General features: G+C 40.5%; 1 protein-coding gene across 1 annotated transcript in view; it reads left to right on the plus strand.

Annotated features, from left to right (window-relative positions):
• Positions 1-26067, plus strand: part of LOC124605891 — a 374153-nt gene that overhangs the window by 322365 nt on the left and 25721 nt on the right. Inside the window, exons 11-12 of the mRNA XM_047137839.1 lie at positions 892-1105; positions 13401-13619. Coding sequence (XP_046993795.1) covers positions 892-1105; positions 13401-13619 — 433 coding nt within the window. The remainder of the gene's footprint in view (positions 1-891; positions 1106-13400; positions 13620-26067) is intronic.

Consider the following 26067-nt stretch of genomic DNA (forward strand, 5'->3'; position numbering starts at 1 on the left):
ATCACACACATCCATCCCCGAGGCTGGATTTGAACCTGCGACCGTAGCAGTCGCGCGGTTCCGGACCGAAGCGCCAAGAATCGCTCGGCCACCGCGGCCGGCTTACAGTAAGTGAACTGGTTTCATGGGTGCAGCATGCACTTATTTAACATGGCCGAGGAACCAAAGGAATCATCCATCTAAGTTATGCTTCCTCCAGCATCTGCTGGCATGCGGCTCAGTGTGTATGATCCACCCCCCCCCCCCCCCCCAATCAAAAAGACTTATTAATTCTGCCTCTATATTGCTGCTCATGTGTGGGGATATCCTCGCCAGTCAGAGACACAATAATACTGTTCTGAGGGATTCACAAATGACATCTGAATGTAGACAGGATATTTCTTAGATCCACTTTTCTCACTATGGAAGTGATTTCAACCATCCCCAGGAAGTACCATGTGAAAAATCTTATCATACAATGCAGTGAAGCTTACATTAAGTGTTGTTGGATTTCCATGCTTTATGAACTTCTCATATGGTAGTCACCAAAGCTATTGAGTGACTGTTTAAATACAACGTAAACTAGCATTTACAATTTTCTGCAATGGAAAATGAAGTATAAAGTGACAAGAACTTTGAAGTAACAAAATCTCATGGGTGAGAGTAACTATTAAATCTTGTAATAGTTAGTACTACTGCTGCTCAGCATTCTTACAGATCTCTTCTTCTTTGGTTTGACCTTTCCATCATTTTCTGTTTTGTTTTTAAATTATGGGGATTTTCTTCTTAGTCTATGATCAAAGATTGTTTGTTAGAATGATGAATCTAGCACAATAGAATTATTGTTCTTTCTTTTAAATTGTAGGATACTGTGCTGATATCAGATCCTATACAGTAATTTTTATTTGGCAGGTTACAGCTGAAAATTTTGAATCTGTGACCATATTCTTCAGCGATATTGTTGGATTTACACAGTTGTCTGCTGTGAGTTCTCCAATGCAGGTTATTACACTGCTAAACAGGCTGTATCGCTTGTTTGATTCACTCATTCAGAATTATGATGTATACAAAGTAGAAACGATTGGTGATGCATATATGGTTGTTTCTGGGCTCCCACAACGAAATGGTAAGTTAATGATAATGGATTCCTTAGCTGTTAAATATTTTTATTAAGTGTTCCAATATTCCAGAATGTTGTTTCACTATTCTTTATACTGTAGACTAAATTACCATTTTTTCTGTAGGATTAATTTTGAAAGAAAAACTGAAAATTTTTGGCAGCACTGAACATAAGTAGATAGTTTTAACAATCTGTTTTGTATCTCATGTGACTGGATGTTATGTGACAAATTCCTAGAACATTAGACCATATCTTCATACCATTAACCTCTTGGTATATAGATACTGTATTATATGGACTTAATAATTTATATTATGCAAATAATATATATTATGTGAAAAACACACACACACTTACACACACACACATACAGCTACATTGTGCCACCTGAATACACAATGCTGGGACTGCAGTTTGGCATGTAGACTTGGTGAGGGATTATTTCGGGTGGAGTAGGGTAGGTGAGAAAGGAAAAGAGGCTGGGTGCAGGAGGAATAGTGGCCAAATGATAACAGTTGCATCAGGAAGTGGATTTGTAGTGTGTGGGAAAGAAGGTGTGGATTCAGGGGTTATTGGAAACTGAGAACATCAGGATTACAGGAACGAAGGATGTGTTGCAATGGTAACTCAAATCTATGTATTTCAGGAAAGCTGATACCTGGGGGTGGGAGGGAGGATACAAATAACACGAATTATGAGGCAGCCACTGAAATGAAGCTTATGTGGTTAGCAGCTTATTCTGCCACTGGGTGGTTAACTTTGCTCTCAGCCCCTGTTTGGCAGTGATGTTTTATGTAATGGGAGAGGAGGTTGGTGGTGAGGGCCATATGAAATTCTGTGCAGAAATTGCAGCAGATATGGTATGTGACATGGCTGTTTCACAGGTGGTCTTGCTTCTGATAGAACAGGACAAGTCTGTGATGGGAATAAAGTAGGATGTGCTGGTTCGATGAATCAGACAGGTCTCACAGCTGCGTCTTCTACAGATATAACCCATATGGCAAGAGGCTGGGACTGGGTGCAGCATAGGGATGGACCAGAATGTTATGTTAGGTTGAGTGGGCAGAGGAATACAATTTTAAGAGTGGTGGGAAGGATTGTGGGTAAGATGTCCCTCATTTCCATGCACAATGATAGATGGTCAAAGCCCTGAAGAAGGATTTGGTTCAGTTGTTCCAATTCACTATGATACTGGATGATGAGTTCCTTTGCAGCTGGCTTCTGGGGATGTTGGGAGGTTTAGGAGTGTGTGAGGACGTGGTTAAGTAAATCTACTTGTGGACTAGGTTTAAGGGCTAGTGCCCATCTGTAAAGGGCTTGGTGAGACCTTGAGCATATGGGGCAAGGGAATTCTTACAACTTCAGATGCGCTGTCAGACAGTGGCTAGATTATATGGGAATAAGTTTTTGGTGTGGAAGGGGAGACACCTGTCAAAATGTTGGTACCGTAAATTGTTAGTGGCGTTCATTTTTCTTTTTGTCATTAGTCTTCTGAATGTTTTGATGCAGCCCACCACAAATTCCTCTCCTGTGCTAACCTTTTCCTCTCACACTAGCACTTGCAACTTATGTCTTCAATTATTTGCTGGATGTGTCCCAGTCTCTGTCTTCCTCTTCAGGTTTTCCCCTCTACAGCTCCCTCTACCACTACAAAGTTATTCACTTATTTCTAACAGATGTCCTATCATGCTGTTGATCTAAGTGTATCCATACAGTCCTTTCATTGCCGATTCTGCAGACAACCTCCTCATTCCTTACCTTATCAGTCCACATTCTTCTGTAGCATCACATTTCAAATGCTTCTATTCTTTTCTGTTAACAGTTTGCCACACTCATGAAATTCTCACTGCCATACAATGCTGTGCTCCATACGTATATTCCCAGGAATTTCTTCCTCAAACGAAGACCCATGTTTGATACTAGTAGACTTCTCTTAGCCAGGAATGCCCTTTTTTGCCAAATTCTGCTTGTTATGTTTTCTTTGCTCTAACTATAATTTGTTATTTTGCTGCCTAGAAAGTAGAATAATTTAAATTCATCTACTTCATGATCACCAATTACTATGTTAAGTTTCTCACAGTTCTCGTTTATGCTGCTTCTCATTACTTTCGTCTTCCTTTGATTTATGCTCAATCCACGTTCTGTGCTCATTAGACTGTTCATTCCATTTAACAGAGTTGTAATTCTTCTTCATGTTCACTGAGGATAGTAATGTCATCAGTGAATTTAGCACTGATATCCTAAATTTTCATTGCACTCTTGAACCTTTCTCTTATTTCCATCATTGCTTCTTCGACGTATAGACTAAAACACACAGGCTTAAGACTACATCCCTGGCTTACACTCTTTGTAATCCATACACTTTGTTCTTGGTCTTTCACTCTTGTCGTTCCCTCTTGGTTCTTGTACTATTGTATACTATCCATATTCCCCCAAAGCTTACCCCTATTTTTCTAAGAATTTTGAACACCTTGCGCCATTTTACATTGTCAAATGCTTTTTCCAGGTTGACAAATCCTATGAACATGTATTTATTTTCCTTCAGTCTTGCTTCGAGTATCGACCGCAACTCAGAACTACCTGTTGGATGCCTTTCCTAAAGCCAAATTGACCATCATCTGATAGATCCTCAATTTTATTTTCCATTCTTCTATATACCATCCTTGTCAGAAACTTGGATGCATCAGCTGTTAAGCTGATAATGCAATAATTCTTGCATTTGTTGGCTGTTGCAACCTTGGGAATTGTGTGGATGATATTTTTCCGGAAGTATATTGGTATATCACCAGTCTCATATGTTCTACAGACCAGTGTTAATAATCATGTTGTTGCCATTTCCTGAATCATTTTAAAATTCTGATTCTATCTCTTGTGCCTTATTTTATTTTAAGTCTTCCAAATCTCTTTATAAGTTCTGTTTCGAACACTGGATCCCCTCTCTCTTCCCTATTGACTCCTATTTCTTCTTCTATCATATCATGTCCTATTTGTTCTTCTATCATATCATCAGATTAGTCCTCCCCCTCATAGAGATCCTCAATGTACACTTTCCCTGTATCTGCTCTCTCCTTGACTTTTAACAGTGGAATTCCCATTACACCCTTAATGTTATTGTCCTTGTTTGATTTTTCTATATGCTGAGCCAGTTTTTCTGACAGTCATTTCTTTTTCAATTTCTTCATGTTTTTCCATGGCCATTTCACCTTAGCTTCCCTGCACTTCATATTTATTTCACTCTTAAGTGACTTATATTTCTGTATTCCTGCATTCCCTGTACATTTTTGTACTTTCTTCTTTTATTGATCGATTAAGTATTTCTTCTGCTACCCATGGTTTCTTTTCCAATTACTTTCATTGTACCTATGTTTTTCATTCCAACTTCTGTGACTGCCCTTTCTAGTGATGTCCATTCCTCTTCAACTGAATCACCTAATGAGCTATTAATTATCACAGTATCTGTAGCCTCAGAGGGCTTCAAGCATATTTCTTCATTCCTCAGTACTTCCGTATCCCACATCTTTGTGCACTTGTTCATCCTGATTAGCTTCTTAAACTTCAGCCTACTTTTTGCTGTCACAAATCGGTATCTGAGTCTGTATCTGCTCCTAAGCATGCCTTTCAGTCCAATATCTGATTTTGGAATCTCTGCCTGGTCATGATGTAATCTAACTGAAATCTTCCTGTATCTACCAGCCTTTTCCAAGTATACCTCCTCTTGTGATTTGTGAATAAGGTATTCACTATGACAATCTGAAATTTATCACAAGACTCAGTTTGTCTTCCTCCTCTCTTATTCCTACTACTAATCCCACATTCTCCTGTATCCCTTTCATCTACTTCTTCTCTTACAACTGCATTCCACTCTCCCACAACTATTAGAATTTTTTTTCTCCCTTTAGATACTGAAATATCCATTCAGTGTCCTCATATACTTTATCCATCACTTAATCATCAGCTTGTGACATCAGCCTGTATACCTGAATTATTGTTGCTGGTGTTGGTTGTGATCAGAATACCCCTGTTACTGAACTGTTCACAGTTACTCACTCTCTATCCTACCTTCCCATTCATTATGAATACTACTCCCATTATTCCATTTTCTGCTGCTGTTGATATTACCTTAAACTCATCTGACCAAAAATCCTTGTCCAATTTCCATTTCACTTCACTGATGCCCACTATATCTAAATTGAGCCTTAGCGTTTTCCTTTTCAGATTTTCTGGCTTCCCTACCATGTTCAAACTTCTGACGTTCCATGCCCCGACTTGCAGAACATTAACCTTTCATTGGCTGTTCAATCTTTTTCGTATGGTCACATCCCAGCTGGTAGTCACTTCCCAGAGATCTGAATGGGGGATACATATTATGTGCCTTTAATGCAATGGTTCCCATTATCTTCTGCACCCTCATGCCATTGGTCATTGCTGATTCTTCTGCCTTCTAGGGGGAGTTTCCCACCACAAGGACAAGAGGGAGCCCTGAACCTCTGTCTGCTCCTCCACCCTCTTTCACAAGGTCAATGGCAGAGCAAGGACAACTTCTTAAGCCGGAAGTCTTCGGCCACCATTGCTTATGATTTTTATTCAAAATTTAAATAGTGACGGGGTTCGTTCATATAGACATAATCATGGATAGAGCAATCACAAAGGTGGGGTCCAGGAAGGTAGCATGCTCAGTACAGGAGGACCAGGTGGAACAAATGGCCATGAGCCTGAGGGAGGTTGGTGTGTAAGGAGCTGGCTTCAACAGTGACCGTTACAGATCTAGATGGTAATGGGATGAGGATGGTTGAGAGTCAGTGAAAGAAGGGATTTGTATGTTTAATATCAGAGGCCGAGATACAGGCAAGTTGGTCAGAGGTGATGGTCAACAAGACTGGAGATTCATTCACTGGGCTCACCGTAACTAGGTACTATGGGGCACCCATTATTATTGTGTGTAAGGATTTTGGAAAGAATACAAAAGTTTTGTGTCAGGGGGTCATTGAGATAAGGAAGGATAAGAGGCCCATCTCAGAATCCTTCCATCAAATCTAAGGATTTGTATACAGCTTGGAGCATATGCTGGACATCTGGGATGGGATCACTATGGGGGGACTTGTAGGTGGAGGTATCAGAGAATTGGCAGATGCCTTCTGTCAGGTAAACACCGTTAAGAAGGGACCTGAAGAAGGATGGTGTGGTCAAGTTGGAGGTAATGAGTTCCTGGAATGTAACCAGGGGATAGTTAGCTGAGAGAGGTGAAGGGTCATAGTCAGATGGTAGTATGATATAGGAGAGGGAAGGTCCATTGTTGGGGTTAAGACGGCACAGATGTGAGGGATGGGTGCAAAGAAGTGTTTCCACTTTAGGGACTGGATGAAAGATAACAGGTCTATGATGATTCCAACATAATTGAACTTGGATGTGGGGCTGAAGGTGAGTCCCTTGGATAGGATTGAAACTTTGATATGATGGAGATACTTGATGGAAAAGTTCACAACAGAAGTTTGGGTATCATTGGGTCGGGTGCTATGAGTGTTCCTGAAGGGTTTTAATGATATTATGATGGGTGTTGGTGGGTGATGGTGCTCTGACATGGGAATAGGACATCAGTAAATTTAATAATTTTTGGACAAGGTATCTGGAGTGTTCTTCCAGATTTTAGAGGGCAAAGGATTCACTTTTGCAGATATAGTGTACGTAGCTGAGGTTGCAAAGTAACAGTATCATGTGGAGCGAGCAGAGGTGCTTCAGGAATGTCCAAATCATGGAGATTTGTTTCTGTAGTATCAGATTAGTTAGTGTTAGGGATTGGTGGAATCTGAAAATTTCAAAGTTGTTGTGAGAGAATTGTGTCCAAAGATAGGAACTGTTATGATTAGGCAGCTGGTGGCAGTAGAGGGCAGAGGGAGATGGGGGGGGGGGGGGGGGGGGGATTCCATTGACAAGGCAGCATGTGTGGAACAGAATGTGGGACTAGGTTTTTACTGAGGGTGGGGATATTTTTCTGAGCTGATGCAGATATATGAAGCAGCAGGATTCCATTTGTGATAGAGTGTCACCAGGAAGAAGGAAAAGAATGTAAATACTGAAGAATATTGGAGGTAAAACTGGGAGGTGTTTGACCAGGAGGTGAGGGGGGGAATTAAAACTGATGTAAAAATGTGAAACTGATGTAGGAAATGGACAAATAGAATTGTTAGGTGCTTGTGAAGGAATTTATGTATAACAAGCCGCAGTTTTTGGTAGTGAAAATGCAGAAAGAAATTGGGTTGTGGGTTGTAGAATAGTTCCATGATGTGAGAATATTCATTCACACACTAACAATCATGGCATACAGCAAAATAAGTGACTGATGTAAAATATGAGTATACTTGTTTGTGATTCTTAGGTCAAGAAGCTCTTATAAAGCAGTTGCAATGTGTAGAATAGCTTCAGTCAACTGGGAGAGACATGCCGAACACTCTTTTGAGGTTTGGATGCCATTATATTCATTAACCTTCTGTTGGGCATGGTGTTTGTCGCAGCGAGATCGGGCGCGGTGTATCAAATTGATCACACCGTTTATTCACATGATCATTTATTAAATTCTGTTCACAAAACATATTGTAAGTGCCAAATATATTTAAAGAAAGACAAAGATGACATATGAGCACAACTGCAGTAGAAATATTCATCATTCAGATTTCTTATCGTCAATGTTAGGCTTTAGTAACAAATGATAAAAATGTTGCTTTTTCATTTGCTACTTTATTATATTTCACTGTGGTAACAAATGCGGAATTTTTCCGCATTCAGAGCAAAAAGGTTCAATGTGTATCAAACAGATAGGCTTCTGACACATTTTGCAACAATATTTGGTCAGTCTTTTTTTTCTGTGCAGATATTACATCTTTTCCTCTTGATCCCAGTCCCTTGTTCTTCGTTTCTGCTTGTGTCTTCTACTTCCACCATTGGTGCTATCGTAAAATGTTACAATGAATGGCTTCTTTTTATCTCCAGTGTCAGCATCTACTGAATTATCTTCATGCAAACTTGATGCCAAGATAACACATTTCCCCTTTTTAGGAACGTAGGAAACTAGAGTACAGCCTTTCTTGAAGCCAAAAAGTGGACTATGGACAGCCCTTACTGGTAGCAAACTCCAGAGGAATCACACGCTTGTTTTTCTTCATCGTCCCAACAAAAGAAAGATTTTCTTCTTCTTAGCTCTTCTATCAAACCAATACTAGGAAACCAATTGTCTGCTGTCACATATCGACCTGACTGATAAATCGGTTCACATAGTCGCAGAACAACATCTGAAGGTTTATTGCTAACGTGGTACAATCCTTCTGGCTGCAGCCCACTGCATATTTCCAGATTGTAGAGATAAAATACTTTGGAATCCACAAGAGCATATATCTTAATTCCATATTTGTTTGGTTTATTAGGTATGCACCCTCCACGGAATCCTTCAATTTTCTCATCTACTGTAACATTTTCTCTGAGGGTGTAGGATTTCTGGCAATTCTGTACAAACAGAGAAAATATTTCCCCAATCGCTGTTACCTTCTCTAACTTCCTCCTTTCATTGCGAGTCACACGATTGTCAAATCTAAGGCACCGCATGATGAATTTGAAACGTTTTATGTTCATAACGAGATGAAATTTGTCAATTCCATCCCCATCACTTCCCCACAGATCTTCTAAGCTTTGTCTGTTACTTTTGTTAACACCAGCCAAAATCAGAGGACCAATGAAAGCTTTCAATTCAGTAATATCTATAGGTTTTACGTCTCTCTCTCGCAGAAAAGAAGCTTTGATGCTCTCAATATACTGATTGGTATACAGAACTATAATCGACAAAATGTCGAGGCAATTCCAACATTCCAAAGGCGTTCTCAATGCTTTAACCGCACCTGTAGGTCCAGGTAACTTTCCAATAATATTGTGGGCCCTGAAACGTACTCTCTGCAATGGTGGAACTTTATTCCATTTTGTCTCTTTGTCCCTTCCAGTATAATAATGCTGGCTTTCTTCAAGTACTTCCTCGTCGTTTTCACTGTCGTTTTCCTCTGTTTCTGAATCTTCCTGCCAAACTTCAACTGCGTCTTCGCAATCTTTGTCTACTTCATCTTCAAAATCCTCTTGAACTTCATCATTATCCTCTTCAAACAACATTTTTTTATATTTCTGCAAAATTATTTGAGTCAAGGAGGTTGTACGTCTTACTGTAACCTGCCATGATCAAGTGTCTCACACCTAAAATGATAAAATTCCTATAAAATAACACAGTCAGGCGCAGTGTCTTAATTTGATACCTGATACTCAAACATTCTTAACTGACGATTAAATGGTCCAAAAAGAAAGTAAGTGCATTACACATTGTATATTAACATTGTACTACTTACTAAGTTATGTTGATAACCAAAGAAATGAATTGTTGAAATGCAATACGAACGGGCGCAGTGTATCAAACTGATCAATCAGCACATATATCGACAACAGAACAGTCGTATCGACACTGAAGCACACAACAATTGCAAGCGTTCGGAAAAGGCTAGCTACTAGCGAGTAGGTGTCAGTGCTGCCACTCATTGACAAATTATTTACAGTAAACTTCGAGGTGTATCAATTTGAACAGCCGTGCCTGACGGAAGGTTAACAACTGCAAGATGGCAAAAATGATCATATACATCTTTCACCACAAATTTTGCAAGAAACTGGTGAGAAAGTGACCTCACTTGATAAACAAAAATGTTCTCTTTCAATAAGACAATGTATCTAGCCATACATCTCCCATTGCCCATGGCCAAAATAGCCAGATTATGCCTATTATGACTCCTCGTACTTTCTTTTCATAAAGTTTACAAAACCAACTTGTGGCAGACAAATCATGTTGAAATTATCATGACAGAAACAAATTCCTATTTTTTACAGTCTGTATGAGCAGTGATACTACATTACTCCTCCTCTCTCTCCAACTCTGTTCCTCTTCCATTATTTACCAACCATATTTATTATTTTATTTATTGACAGTGCAATACTGATTCACAAATTCCTTAAGAGGCGCATTTGTGATAAGGACAATAAAGGATATAATTGACAACAAGTATTTATAGATGTCAAAACTACCATTTACTATTGAAATTGTTCAATCTTGAAAGAAATTAGGCCTCCTTTCCTTACAGAAAGTTCCGTTATACCACAACATGCAAAGAATTGTTCACACTGAAGTTTCAGGTACACTGTAAATGCAACACAAATGACTGAACTAAACATAATATTGAGAGTGGTGCAATTTTGTTCCAATTATTTCAAGACAAACATCTCAATGTGTTTACACAGCATGAGTGCTCCTGACCAACTGTGTCTGTTTCTAACGTTGTACCCAACAAGTGTACAGTACGAACAACAATTCACAAAATACTGGCAGCAGGTAAAGAGCATTTTTACTGGTGGGTACAGTTTAACCAATTGTTGCTTCATAGCTATTGATATATCATGACTTGATATGCTGCTGAGTGAAATAATAAGCATAAATAAAAGTGCTACAGTAATGGTAAATAACTGTGACGTGTGAGGACATAGTATTCCCCCCCCCCCCCCCCCCCCCCCCTCTAACAGGACATGCAAACATACATATTGAAAAGGATTAAACTGAGTGTATGTAAGGGTACTTTACTTATGACTGCATTCTTCAGTTTTCTTACTGAGTACAAGTTCCTCCAGTGGTGTTCAACCTGAAACTGTACGTATTAGTCACATACGATCTGAATATGAGGTGTGTTGAAAAAGAAACCCAACTTTTGAAGTAGTGCGGCAACCAGCAGAGAGAATGTGCTGCAGCTACTGAGGGCACCTAGCAGCAGGTTTAGACAACGAACTACCATTTTCTTTGTGTCACTCAGACAATTAAAAAGCGAACCACAGCCACTGAAGTAAGCATGTGTAGAGCCTGCTCATCAGATTAGTACAATGAAGGAGCTTGAAGAACAACGTGTGTGTGTGTGTGTGTGTGTGTGTGTGTGTGTGTGTGTGTGTGAAATTCTGGTGCAAACTTGGCAAAACTGCACAAAGACATTTCAAATATTTAACCGCCACCATATGGGGAGGAATGTATGAATAGCACACAGTGCTATGAGCAGTGATTATCATGTGGATAGTGTTCACGCCTGCAATTTGGAGAAATTGTCATTTAACTGTTTGGGAATTTGCTGAGGAGGTGGGCATGAGCATAGGATCATACCATGAAATTTTAGTGAAAAACTTGAGATGCATTGTGTCAGTGCAAAATTCGTATTGTGTTTGCTGACTCATGACCAGAAACAGACCTGTGTGGAAAGGTGCAAGATCTGCTTGCTGCTGTTAATGACAATGAAAACTTTCTTAAGAACACCATAACAGGCCATGAGACATGGGTGTATGTCTATCAAGCTGAAATAAAGATGCAGTCGACAAAGTCGGTGGACAAAGGGTCACCTCATCCAAAAAAAGCACACAAGTTGGTTGAAGAACAATATGATGTTGATTGTGTTTTTTGACTACAAAGGGATTATTCATCATGAATTTGTGCCACATGGTCAGATGGTAAACAAGGAAGTCTACCAGGGAATCCTAGTGTGCATTAGGGATGCTGTGCACAGGAAGAGGCCTGAATTGTGGGAAAACCAGAGTTGGATGTTGCATCATGACAATGTGTCAGCTCACATGTCACTCCTGTCTGCACCTATCTAGCAAAACACCACATTCCTGTTTCCCAAACTCAAAAACACACTGAAAGTACGTCATTTCGAATCCATAGAGGAGATAGCAGACAATGCGATGAAAACTGTGCACCGACCCACAAACTGTGTTCCAAGAGGTGTTCCAAAACTTGAAGAAACGATGGGAATGATGTATTGTGGACTATTTTGAAGGGGACAGTGCTTAAAATGTCGTACAATAAGCAATAAAGCTGATACAGCAAAAGTTCTGTTTGTTTTTTAACACACCTTATATTTCCACTGACCCAGAGGAATACAAGGAGGAGGTAGATGAATAAAAAGAAAATTGTACTGCCCCCATTGGAAGACAAACATAGTGTTCCATTCTTGTAAACAAGTTCACTGATACAGTACCAGAGTGAACAAAATACATTATTAATATTTTGATTATAATGCAGCTGAACTTTCAGTTCAACATTAACATTCATCATAAAGCACAATGCTGCTTTGCCAGCAATGTCTGTGAAAATATATCTGTATTTTTCTCAGACTATCTGATTTCATGTAAAAAGTATTTCACTTTAAGCAAAAATGCATAATAATTACCTACAAACTTACTGGAATCTGTGTTATTTTTTTTTCAGTGATGTGATTGAAAATGTAAGATTTTACAGCTTCTCCTTAAATATTATTTTTTTGAGAGTTATTATTATCACTATTTTGATGTCAGTGCATTCATTACATACAATTTCCTGAAGAGAATATGAATTGACGTATACCTCAACACTAAAAATGTGCGTGTGTGTGTGTGTGTGTGTGTGTGTGTGTGTGTGTGTGTGTGTACGTGTGCATGCACGCGCGTGCTTGCGTGAGAGAGAGAAATAGAGAGAGACAGTTGGGGTGGGGGGGCGGGCTGTGATTATACATTTATTTTAGCATACTAGTGCACAACTGGTTGTTTTTTTTTTTTTTTTGTTTTTTAACTGTGATATCATGTTGAGATAAGCATCAATGAAATTGATAAGCCACATGAAAGTCCTCAAACAGGCATTGTGCAGACGTATTCTTGCCCCCATTTGAAGACAAAAATGATTGCTCCCCTGTGTTTACTCACAGAAAATTACATTCACATGTTTTGAGCTGTGAAAGGAATATATTTGAACATCTGTGGACTCAAATGGATCCTATTTTGAAGACGACCACCACCAACTGAAAATATTTGTTAAGTACACAAATTTGAAGGATTAGTCTCATTTTCTACCATCAGACCCCATACATGTCTTGCTCTGGCACAATGGGAGAGTACATGTGTAGTAAACGACTGCTACTGAACTGACTAATTTTGATGAAAATTTCCATAGCATAAGGGGAAAAAAACTGTGGCCAGAAAACAGTTGCACAATAATATGCCATGGGAAATGGTTCATTAGGCATGTGAGTAGTCTTTTGTTTTAGAGTGATACATTGTGTCTATAATTATTGAATGCACATTAGATTAAGCTCTTTTCAAAATAAATGTTGAATTCAAGGGTATGTAATGAAAATTCAAAATGGAAGACCATCTTTCTCCTCTTGACAATTTTATTTTTTAGGCACCTTTTCAATAACTCAATTTGTAATCTTCCTTCCAGGTAAACTTCATGCGGGAGAGATTGCTTCAATGGCTCTTGATGTTTTACATGGTGTGGAGCTATACAAAATTCCACATCGGCCATCTGAATCACTGCAAATCAGGATAGGGATAAACACAGGGCCATGTGTTGCAGGTGTTGTCGGTACAACAATGCCTCGTTACTGTCTGTTTGGAGATTCTATAAATACTGCCTCTCGAATGGAATCCACAAGTCTTGGTATTGTCTTTTGCTTCTTGAGTTTACTACATTGTGTAATTAGCTTACTTTTATTAATAACTATTAACTGCATGTGCTTAACTGTGCTGTCATGTGACAGAGCAAAACAAACAAACAATGGAAAATCCAGGATGGAACATAACAATATTACATATCCACAAGATAGGTATTGTGTGCGCTACATACAGCTCTCTGAGACTGCAGACGTATGTGCAAGTTGCATTTGCTTGAGTGTGTGTGTTTTTGCGTGTATGTATGTGTGTCTACTGCTGACAAAAGCCTTAATGGCTGAAAGCTATAAGTGTGTGAATCTTTTTGCTGTGCCTGTCATGACTCATCATCTCCACTATATGGTGAGTAGCAACTTTCCTTCTTTGGTATTGCTACATATGGCTCCAAGAGATATGAAAACAATTGGAAGTGGAGTATTATGACATTTACAGTGCAATTAATGGTTAATTGGTAAAAAGCACAGAGTTGTGTTAGAAACGGCCTATAAACTACACAAGGAACAGTCATGTCCAAACTGACAAAACTAACTGCAAATATTCTATAGGCTTCAGTATTAGGTCATTTATTACGATATCTGCATGTTCCATTTTCCCATTTTGATCGCTTAAATCCTTCTTTGCACAATGTAATAAGTTTAATTTTGTTTTCATGGTTCACACAAAAGCAATATATAAGAGGTTGCAGTATATTCCTAGTTTCCTCACTTTATACTTCCTCACTTCATACTGGTTCTTGAAACTTTGTAAGTAAGCTTCCACAAAATAGTTGGTCTTCAAGAGTCTAATGGTTCAAGTTTTCAGCATCTCCATGATACTTTCTTATTATTAAACCAAACCTGTGACCATTAATGCTGCAATTCCTTGTACACATTCCTTATCCCCTATTACACCTATTTCGTCTGGGTTCCACACACTTGAACAATGTTGTTGGGTGGGTTGCACGAGCATTTTGTTTCTTGTCTCCATTACATTTTCCCACTATGCTACCATTTAACTGAAGTGTGTCACATGCATTACACACAAATCAACCTTGGTGATCTTTCCACTTCATTGTTGTAGTCTTCAGTCCTGAGACTGGTTTGATGCAGCTCTCCATGCTACTCTATCCTGTGCAAGCTTCTTCATCTCCCAGTACCTACTGCAACCTACATCCTTCTGAATCTGCTTAGTGTATTCATCTCTTGGTCTCCCCCTACGATTTTTACCCTCCACGCTGCCCTCCAATACTAAATTGGTGATCCCTTGATGCCTCAGAACGTGTCCTACCAACCGATCGCTTCTTCTGGTCAAGTTGTGCCACAAACTTCTCTTCTCCCCAATCCTATTCAATACTTCCTCATTAGTTATGTGATCTACCCATCTAATCTTCAGCATTCTTCTGTAGCACCACATTTCGAAAGCTTCTATTCTCTTCTTGTCCAAACTATTAACCGTCCATGTTTCACTTCCATACATGGCTACACTCCACACAAATACTTTCAGAAATGACTTCCTGACACTTAAATCTATACTCGATGTTAACAAATTTCTCTTCTTCAGAAACGATTTCCTTGCCATTGCCAGTCTACGTTTTATATCCTCTCTACTTCGAACATCATCAGTTATTTTGCTCCCCAAATAGCAAAACTCCTTTAATACTTTAAGTGTCTCATTTCCTAATCTAATACCCTCAACATCACCTGACTTAATTCGACTACATTCCATTATCCTAGTTTTGCTTTTGTTGATGTTCATCTTATATCCTCCCTTCAAGACACCATCCATTCCGTTCAACTGCTCTTCCAAGTCCATTACTGTCTCTGACAGAATTACAATGTCATCGGCGAACCTCAAAGTTTTTATTTCTTCTCCATGGATTTTAATACCTACTCCAAATTTTTCTTTTGTTTCCTTTACTGCTTGCTCAATATACAGATTGAATAACATCAGGGAGAGGCAACAACCCTGTCTTACTCCCTTCCCAACCACTGCTTCCCTTTCATGTCCCTCGACTCTTATAACTGCCATCTGGTTTCTGTACAAATTGTAAATAGCCTTTCGCTCCCTGTATTTTACCCCTGCCACCTTTAGAATTTGAAAGAGAGTATTCCAGTCAACATTGTCAAAAGCTTTCTCTAAGTCTACAAATGCTAGAAACGTAGGTTTGCCTGTCCACTTCATATACCTACAAATTGTTACACCTGGCAATTCGTGCAAGTTGACCAATTCAAGTTGTGACTGATATTGCAGTCATAGGATACGATAGTTTTTTATTTATTTATTTATTTATTTTAATTTGGGATGTACATGATTTTGTACTTCTGAACATTTAAAGCAAGTTGCCAGGGTTTTCAGCACTTCAAAATCTTATGAAGATCTGGCTGAATATTAGTGTACATTTTCTGAGAGATAATGTCATTATAGGTAACTGATCCTCTGATACTGCCTGCCAGCCATTAGTGTACAATATGAACAGCAAGGGCCCCTACACACTTTTCTGGTACATGTCAGAAGTAATTTCTCCATCCACGGGAACATGCTATGTCCTGCATACCTAGAAATCTTCAGTCCAGTCACAAATATCATTTGACAGCATATATGATTATACTTGCATTAATAAGGTTCAGTTTGGTACTGAGTCAATTATTACTGGATGTGTATAAATACTGCATCCACTTCGCTGCCATGATCTATGGTTTTTAGGGTGTCATGTAATATGTAATAAAAGTGGAAGTTTGGTTTTGTATAACCAGTGTTTTGAGAGTCCGTTCTGTCCAAGATACTTCATTATGTTTGAGCTCAAAATTTCTTCTAAGGCTCTATTATTGATGGGCATCCAAGATATTGAATGCTAATTTTCTGAATTACTCTGCTACCCTTCTCATAGACAGGCGAGAGCTCTGCTTGCTTCCAACTAGTCCATGCAGTTCCTTGTTCACAGGATACATGGTTTATTATGGTTAAAAGAGGGGCTAACCCAGACACAAATTCCATATAACATCTGATATTTTATTAGGCCTTGTACCTTTATTCAGTTTTAGTGATTTCATATGTTTCTCAGTAATATCTACATTGCTCATCTTTGCAGTAGTGTAAGGATTAAACTGCACCAGTATCCCCAGATTTTCCTTTGGAAAGGAAAATTTGTAAATAGAGTTCAGCGTACCTTCTTGGGTCTTTCTATCCTCAGTGTCATTTCCTGTGTCAAACCATGAGTGTCTGGACACTGAAATTAGGCCACTGATAGCCTTCAAATATTGTCATAATATCTTGGGCTTATGTGAGATCTCTCAGTAATGCAGTAAACTCCCATTTATCCAAAATGATCAGGATGGCAGCCAATTTGCATCATGAAAATTTCGGATAACCCAAAGTCCCCCTGTTTCCATGCGTGAAACACCCCGAATTACATCAATACTGTGAAATATGAGTAGGGTATATAGAACATTATTGATGTGGTTGTGAATAAGCCTGCATGTTTTTGGCAGAAAAAATTGTGTTGATGTGTTGAAAAGGTGCTAAAGTATGATTAATAACTCAAAGTTTTTAAATGCTGAATAACAAAGCTCGTTTATTTTGCGCTGTTACAGAAAAAATCCACCTTATTTGGCAGCAGCAAAAAACAGGAGTTTTAATTTTATTTCCTACTCTTTTGAATAAAAAATAAACTTCTGTACAAAATTATGAAACAGATCTAGAGATTACTCAAAGGTACGAAAAGTTTGTCTGGAGGAAATTGAAAGTGGGGCAGGGGGGGGGGGGGGGGGTAGGGGGGGGGGGGGTAGGGGTAGAAGAAGAAGAAGAAGAAGAAACTTTTAACTTACAGACGTTGAAGTTCTAGGACACTTTATTAGAATTTGTTGTTTGGTAAAAAAAAGTCTGTAACGGTTTTTTGTTTTTTTGGCTTGAGAAACTTTTGTTGTGGCAATATATCTCCAACATTGCAAACAAACAATTTCGGGATAAGTCGCACCTCCTCCTGTTGGCTGAGATACTCCAGGGTAGTTCGGATAGCTTCATAACCGACTGTGTTAGGAATCTTTTTCTCTGCTTCATCATCAGAGACATATTCTAGTGATGCTTTCTGATTGGTCACAATATGGATGATTTCTTCCTCAGTCAAATCAAACAAGTCGTTTTCGATCCACTTTTCAGTGTCTCCGAAGTTCGCATCTTCACAACCAGGTAGCTTCTCCAGGAAATTCACCAAAGTTACATCATTTTCATTTGTTTCTGGCATGTCAGCTTCAGTTTCGGTGTTGCTTCCTTTTTCTCCACCACTGATGAGTTCCCTTATGATCTAAGAGTTTTTTCCAAGGCTAACAAGAGGAATTGGAGGAATTTGATTCCAAGCTTTCAATGAATGACACTTAAAACATCGATTTTTTTAAGAGCTTGTGCAAAATCTTCTTCAGCATCAATCTGACCGGTTAAGTATTCCAGCAGCTTGCATCAGTAATGTTTTTTCATCATCTCAATTTATTTATTTGTTCAATTGGTTAACATAGAGATGGGAGCTTTTAGTGAGAGGGCACCACAGTGGAACAAGTGGCCCCAGCGACCAATAGCGGTGCCCCTGATAGTGTACTGAAGCGCCTGCCTCGCGCTCAGCCAGCCAGTCTAATCTTGCATACGTCGGTTTACACCTCGCTTCGCGCTAGACACTTCACTTCCTTGTCTGTGTACGAGTAGACGTGTTTGTTTCCTTGTGACTCCATTGTTTGATCTTGTTGTAGTCATTCTGTCCTTCGTTGGTGATGTCCATCCTCTCCCGTTGTGTTGTTGTTCGCGGGCCTCTCCGTGGGTCCCGCCATGTTTCCGTCATTGCTTCCCCGTGACCATCCTGGTCGCAGTTACAACATTTTTGGTGATGAGGTAAATGGTGGTCTTTGTTGGTACGGAGATGAAGTTGGTCTGTCTGCTGGAGCAACAGCAGCAGCTCATGCAGCAGTGGTAGCTCCAGTTAGACATCTTACAAAAGTCACTGCGGTTGCTAACGGACAAAGTCGATGCCCGGGACGTGTTACCACACCAGCTTCAGAGTCCTTGGGTGTCCGATGCTTTCCCGCATCTGCCATCGTTTCCACCCTTTAATGACACTAAAGAGGACTGGGAAACATACTTACATGAGATGCCCAATGGGTGGTCATCCCTCCGGAATTGCGGCTTCGGGTGCTCAGTTTGTTACACTGCGGGCACTGAGGTGTGTCCCGTATGAAAGTTTTGGCTCACTGGCATATGTATTGGCCTGGCATCAATGGCGATATTGAGCGCATGGTCCATGGGTGTACTGTCTGTGCGCATCACCAGGCAAGTCCCCTCAGTCGTTTGCACCCTGGCCTGTGCCTCCCCGGCCCTGGGATCGCATCCATATTGATTTTGTGGGCCCGTTTTTGGGGTCCATGTGGTTACTCATCGTTGATGCCTACTCCAAATACCCATATGTTGTCCATATGGCATCCACCACCATGGAGGCTACACTCACAGCCCTGGCCCAGGTTCTCACCTTTGAGGGCCTGCCACACACGTTGGTCTCCGATAATGGTCCCCAATTCACAGCATCCTACTTCCACAACTTCTGTCAGGCCAACAGTATCAAACATATCCGTAGCCCCCCTTTCCACCCTTCGTCCAGTGGCATGGTGGAGAGGCTTGTCCGCACTTTTAAACACCAGTTGACTAAGGCGGTCAACACATCTCCAACCACGTCGGCCCTCACCCTGTTTTTGAGCACCTTTCGCACTACGCCAATTGACGGACGCAGTCCAGCAGAGCTCCTTCATGGGCAACAGCTGCAGACCCTGCTCCATTTGCTGATACTGTCCTCCTCCCACCCCCACTCCTGGCCCTCCCGGCAGTATGCCCCTGGCACGGCCGTGTGGGCCCGCGAGTACGGGCGCAAGGAGGGTTGGACACCTGTGACAGACATCGCGGCCCATTGGCGGCATGTGACATCGGTGCAGATGTTAAAAAGGTTGGAGCACCACCATCATAACCAGCTCCGCCCTTGTGCTGCCACGGGACTTGCGCCGTTGCCTCTTTCCCTACCTCCTTCGGGTATGGACGTGGTCCTCGAGTCACTGTCCCAGCCCTTGGTAGCCGTATGCCCGCGGGCCTGCCACCAGCCCTCTCCCTCTCCGCCTCCTGGTGGATCGGCGGCTCCTTCCCCCGCCGTGGACTCTAGATCGGCTGTCATGGATACCTCGGCCATCCCTTCCTCCCTGCCAATTGCGGTTGATATGCCCAGTTCCTCTTCACACTGCCACCCACATTGGCACCGTCCGAGGCATTTCCGCCCCTACGTGCAAGTTTCAGGGGGGAGGGATCTGGTACCGGGCGCCGCGGAATTTGAATCCGCACCAGATGTCATGGATGTCAAAGATCCATAGAGGTCTCTGCACCATCGCACCATAAGCTGTGGCGGCTCACGCCTCCTGGCCCGCTTTTAGTGTGAGGGCGCCACAGTGGAACATGTGGTCCCAGCAGCCAACAGTAGCGTGCCTGATAGCGTACTTAAGCGCCTGCCTTGCACTCAGTCAGCCAGTCTAATCTCGTGTACGTCAGTTTACACCTCGCTTCACACTAGACCTCTTACTTCCTCGTTCTGTGTACGAGTGGACGTGTTTGTTTCCTTGTGACTCCATTGATCTTGTTGTACTCGTTCTGTCCTTCGTTGGTCGTGTCCGTCCTCTCCCGTTGTGTTGTTGTTTGCGGTCCTCTCCGCGGGTCACGCCGCGCTTCCATCATTGCTACCCCGTGACCGTCCTGGTCGCAGCTACAACACCTTCAATACATTGAAAGTGCCAATTGTGGTCAGAACAGTGTTTTGGGTAGTAAGAGTGCATTATGTCAGAGCTAAGTGACTTTGAATGTGGAAAAATTGTAGGTGCTCATATGGTGGGTGTTTCCGTAACCAAGATAGTCGATGTGTTTGGTGTTTCAAGAGGCACTATGTAGAAGATTTATATCGCATACAGGGAAAGTGTTAAGTCACAAAGCATACAAAAATGTGTCTTGAGTGACAGTGACAGGTGATCAGTGAAAGGAATTGCGACATGAAATAAGAAGACAGTTGCAAATGTCACTGCAGAACCAAATGTCATACTCATAAACACTCATTCCAAAACCATTCATCAGTGATGTAAATGCCAGTTACAGGAAAATATGTTGCTGAAGCCATGAGACCTGGATATTGAGCTGTGGAAGAAGATCACTCAGTCATGTGAGTCTTGTTGCACAGTGTTTCCAACTGCTGGCCGAGTTCAGTAATGATTTGGGTTGCCATATCATGGTATTCTATGTACCCGGTACTCTGCAAGGTCACATTACTGCCAAGGATTATGTGACCTTTCTAGCTGATCAGGTCTGTCCCATGGCTCAATGTCTGTTCTACAATAATGATGCTGTGTTCTAAGATGATAGGGCCCCTGTTCACACAGCTTGCATCAACCAGGACTGGTTTTGTGAGCACTGAGATGAACTGTCATATCTCCTCTGGCCACCAGTCACTAGATCTCAATGTTATTGAGCCTTTGTGGTCAACTTTTGGGAGAATGGTGCTCAATTGCTGTCCATCTCCATAATTGTTACCTGAGATTGCCACTATTTTGCTGTAATAATGATAAAGATTCCCTTGGAAACCGTACTGGACCTGTATTTATCCATTGTGAAACAACTGGAATCTATTTTGAGTGCCAACAGTTTTCCTACACCATACTAGGTATGGTAGTGTGTTGTGTTTTTGGTGTTTCCATACTTTTGTCCACCCCTTGTGTGTTTGGCCCTAGGGGACAATTTAATTGCTTCATTTGTTATAAATATGTACTGGATTAGGTTGAGAATATGATGATCTGTGGCTATGAAACGTAGTGCATAATGTTCCATTTGCTACATCATTTAGTGGAATACCTGATGAAAATGATTACTATGATATTGCAAAGACAGTCCGCCATGTTGCAGTGCCTTCACTGTAAAGATAGGCAGGTTGCAGTGTTGTGCTGTCAAAAGCAATTATGATTCACACAATCAGCAGTTAACTGTTATCATTGTATGGTTCTTGCTCTACACTTCATTTGCACCTTTAAAAGATGGAATGGGCTCAGTTCAGTCAAATTGAGCAAGAGAGATACAATCAATATTGATCAGATTGTTTCCTGCATGTGCAGTACTTTTAGTGCAGATAGGGAGAGGGAGAGAGAGAGAGAGAGAGAGAGAGAGAGAGAGAGAGAGAGAGAGAGAGAGGGAGAGAGAGAAAGTGCACGCGTGTGGCCATGGGGGGGGGGGGGGGTCACACACATAGGAGGTATGCAAACACCTATCATAACACTTGTGATTGTTTAAAATGTTTATGTTGGTTTTCAGTATTGATGGAATGGTAAAGATAGCACTCATCATGAATACTTTCTTGTTGTCTGAAAAATCATCCACGTGTCTTATCAGTAATAGGAAGAGGGGAACTGCTGTTTACCATAATTAAAATGAAGTGCTATGAGTTGCATAAAGCAAGTATCACAGGGGTATACTACAATATATGTAAAAGGCATAGTGTTCTTTCTAAATTGAAAAGTATTCTTACTGCAGATGATGATGTAACTATAATGAATTGTATGAGAAACACAATAAGGATACAGCTGATGAATGGCACATCCACAAAAAAATTAAGTGATTTTTCTAAATGGTCTATAATGTCACTTAATAAAAAAAAAAATGAATAAGCGGGATATAACTTAATGATAAACAATAGTACGTGAGCAAAACAAAAAGTTCAAAACTGCTGGTTGTGTGCACAGATAGAAAGTTGAATTACAAGTTGAATTGGAAGTAATATACTGTGGCATTGTGGATCTCTCTCTCCCTCCCCCACCCCTCTCCCTCTCCCCCTCTTTCTCTTTGTGTATGTTTAAGTAAATTCTTTGCACAGTTAATGTTTTCCACTTACATAACGTGATTGCTCAGAATAATATCCCATAGAACACAATCACGTAACTAATGAGGAGGTATTGAATAGGATTGGGGAGAAGAGAAGTTTGTGGCACAACTTGACTAGAAGAAGGGATCGGTTGGTAGGACATGTTTTGAGGCATCAAGGGATCACAAATTTAGCATTGGAGGGCAGCATGGAGGGTAAAAATCGTAGAGGGAGACCAAGAGATCAATACACTAAGCAGATTCAGAAGGATGTAGGTTGCAGTTGGTACTGGGAGATGAAGAAGCTTGCACAGGATAGAGTAGCATGGAGAGCTGCATCAAACCAGTCTCAGGACTGAAGACCACAACAACAACAAAGAACACCAATGAAATACAGTAAGAGTTATGTGCCCCTAGAATCTTGTCAGCAGTTTGCAGTAGAGAACGAGTTATCAGCAGAGTTCATATTCCAGAATAGCCTTTCACATACACCCTCCCATTTTTGGTGTAACAGCAGGGTGCAGTTTTAGTGCTGATTAAAACTTGGCATGTTAACACTGACAGTCTTTTGATACTAGCAGAGATGCAATCTATACATGTTGCCATGTCCAGCTAAAACATTCTTGTGTTAAGAAAGGCTGTTGCAACATATCCAAGACTTCAGTTATTATGCTATCATAAGTACTTTATGTTATGATACAGCAGTGCACCAAGAAGATATGAATGGAATAGACACTGGATGAGGAGTTTTTTTCTTTTCTATATGAATTAACAGCAGTAATTTGTCAGACTTAAAGCCAAATGTATAAAGTGGTTGAGCTTAGATCAGCACAAAAAATGAACTTGGAAATCTGTATTGTATAAACTAATCTCAGATTATTCCACAATTAACTACAATCAATTTTGACTAGTAAAATATCACAGATAAAGTCAAGTTAATCTACAATTATAGTTCACAACCTGTTAGCACTTTAATTATGGATTTTGTTTTGCGCAAATAGAAGCTGAAAATTGTAAATAATAAAGAAGTTGTCATTAACATTCCAATGCAACTGAAGGTCTAAATAATTTGATCTGTAATATGAGGGTAAAAACTATATTAGTGAGGTAGGTAATGACTCATATAATTGCTCCCATAAGAATTCTTGAATACAACTTGTAATTTATGCCAAAGTATTTTAAGGTATTACACAGACACTTAGTGCCCGAGTAAGAAAGGAAAATTTCAGCTATTAGCAGTGAACAGTTGTTAGCATCCAACTTAGTAAATGAATCGACTTCATTTACTTCCAGTACGATGGACGTGGAAGAATTATGGACAAATTTTAAACACATTGTAAATCACGGATTGGAGAAGTATGTGCCGAAAAAGTGGGTTACGGATGGAAAAGACCCACTGTGGTTTAACAGCGCAATTTGGAGAATGCTCAGGAAGCAAATACAGTTGCTCTCATGGTACAAGAAAGATCAGGAAAATGAGGACAGGTAAAAGTTAGTAGAGATTCATGCTGCTGTAAAAAGAGTGATGTGCAAAGCATACAACCACTACCACCGTCATACCTTAGCAAAAGATTTTACTGAAAACCCAAGGAAATTCTGGTCTTACGTAAAATCGGTAAGGGGGTTGAAGGCTTCCATCCAGTCACTCACTAATCAGTCCGGCCTGGCAACGAAAGTTGAAATTTTAAATTTAGCATTTGAGAAATCTTTCACGCAGGAGGATCGAACAAACATACCGCCGTTTGAATCTCGTACAGATTCCGATATGGAGGACATAGTGGTAGACATCCCTGGGGTTGTGAAGCAGCTGAATGGGTTGGAGCTAAATAAATCACCAGGTCCTGATGGGATTCCAATTCGGTTTTACAGAGAATACTCTACTGCATTGGCTCCTTACTTAGCTTGCATTTATCGTGAATCTCTTGCCCAACGCAAAGTTCCGAGCGACTGGAAAAAAGCACAGGTGACACCTGTATATAAGAAGGGCAGAAGGACAGATCCTCAAAATTACAGACCAATATCCTTAACATCGGTTTGTTGCAGGATTCTCGAACATATTCTCAGTTTGAATATAATGAATTTCCTTGAGACAGAGAAGTTGCTGTCCATGCATCAGCGCGGCTTTAGAAAGCATCACTCCTGCGAAACACAACTCACCCTTTTTCCACATGATATCTTGTGAATCATGGATGAAGGGCATCAGACGGATGCCATATTCCTTGACTTCTGGAAAGCGTTTGACTCGCTGCCCCACTGCAGACTCCTAACTTAGGTACGAGCATATGGGATTGGTTCCCAAATATGTGAGTGGCTCGAAGACTTCTTAAGTAATAGATCCCAGTACGTTGTCCTCGATGGTGAGTGTTCATCAGAGGTGAGGGTATCATCTGGAGTGCCCTGATGACGCTGTGGTGTATTGGAAGGTGTAGTCGTTGAGTGACTGTAGGAGGATACAAGAATACTTGGACAGGATTTGTGATTTGTGTAAAGAATGGCAGCTAACTCTAAATATAGATACATGTAAATTAATGCAGATGAATAGGAAAAAGAATCCCGTAATGTTTGAATACTCCATTAGTAGTGCAGCACTTGACACAGTCACATCGATTAATATTTGGGCGTAACATTGCAGAGCGATATGAAATGGGACAAGTATGTAATGGCAGTTGTGGGGAAGGCAGATAGTCATCTTCGGTTCATTGGTAGAATTTTGGGAAGATGTGGTTCATCTGTAAAGGAGACTGCTTATAAAACACTAATACGACCTATTCTTGAGTACTGCTTGAACATTTGGGATCCCTATCAGGTCGGATTGAGGGAGGACATAGAAGCAATTCAGAGGTGGGTTGTTAGATTTGTTACTGGTAGGTTTAATCATCATGCGAGTGTTATGGAAATGCTTCAGGAACTCGGGTGGGAATCTCTCAAGGAAAGGAGGCGTTCTTTTCGTGAACCGCTACTGAGGAAATTTAGAGAACCACCATTTGAGGCAGATTGCAGTACAATTTTACTGCCGCCAACTTATATTTCACGGAAAGACTACGAAGATAAGATGATAGAGATTAGGGCTTGTACAGAGGCATATAGGCAGTCATTTTTCCCTCGTTCTGTTTGGGAGTGGAACAGGGAGAGAACATGCTAGTTGTGGTATGAGGTACCCTCCACCATGGATTTCGGAGTATGTATGTAGATGTAGATATAGATATGGAGTGTGACAGTAGCAGGTAATGATTGAACACTTCTTAAAAAATCCTCTTTAAGACAAGAGTAGCAGTAGCTGCACCATTCACATTAAATTTTGAACTCTGAACGCATTATTAAATTGATATCAGAGCTGTGCATGCACTGATGAACAGAAATAGCAAGCATGTGAATGAACAAGTTCAATTATATGAATTGGCTGATTCCTAACTTAAACTATGTCTCCGTGTTTACACACTGGATTGTAATTTTTGAAGTATGAGGGTGGAATTCAGATCAGTTCCAAGACTTCTTAATTTCATAAATTGCTTCTTTCTTATCCAGCAATGTTTGTTAATGTGCAAAATGCA

The sequence above is a fragment of the Schistocerca americana genome, chromosome 3 (genome assembly GCF_021461395.2).
Source record: "Schistocerca americana isolate TAMUIC-IGC-003095 chromosome 3, iqSchAmer2.1, whole genome shotgun sequence".
NCBI classification, from domain to species: domain Eukaryota; kingdom Metazoa; phylum Arthropoda; class Insecta; order Orthoptera; family Acrididae; genus Schistocerca; species Schistocerca americana.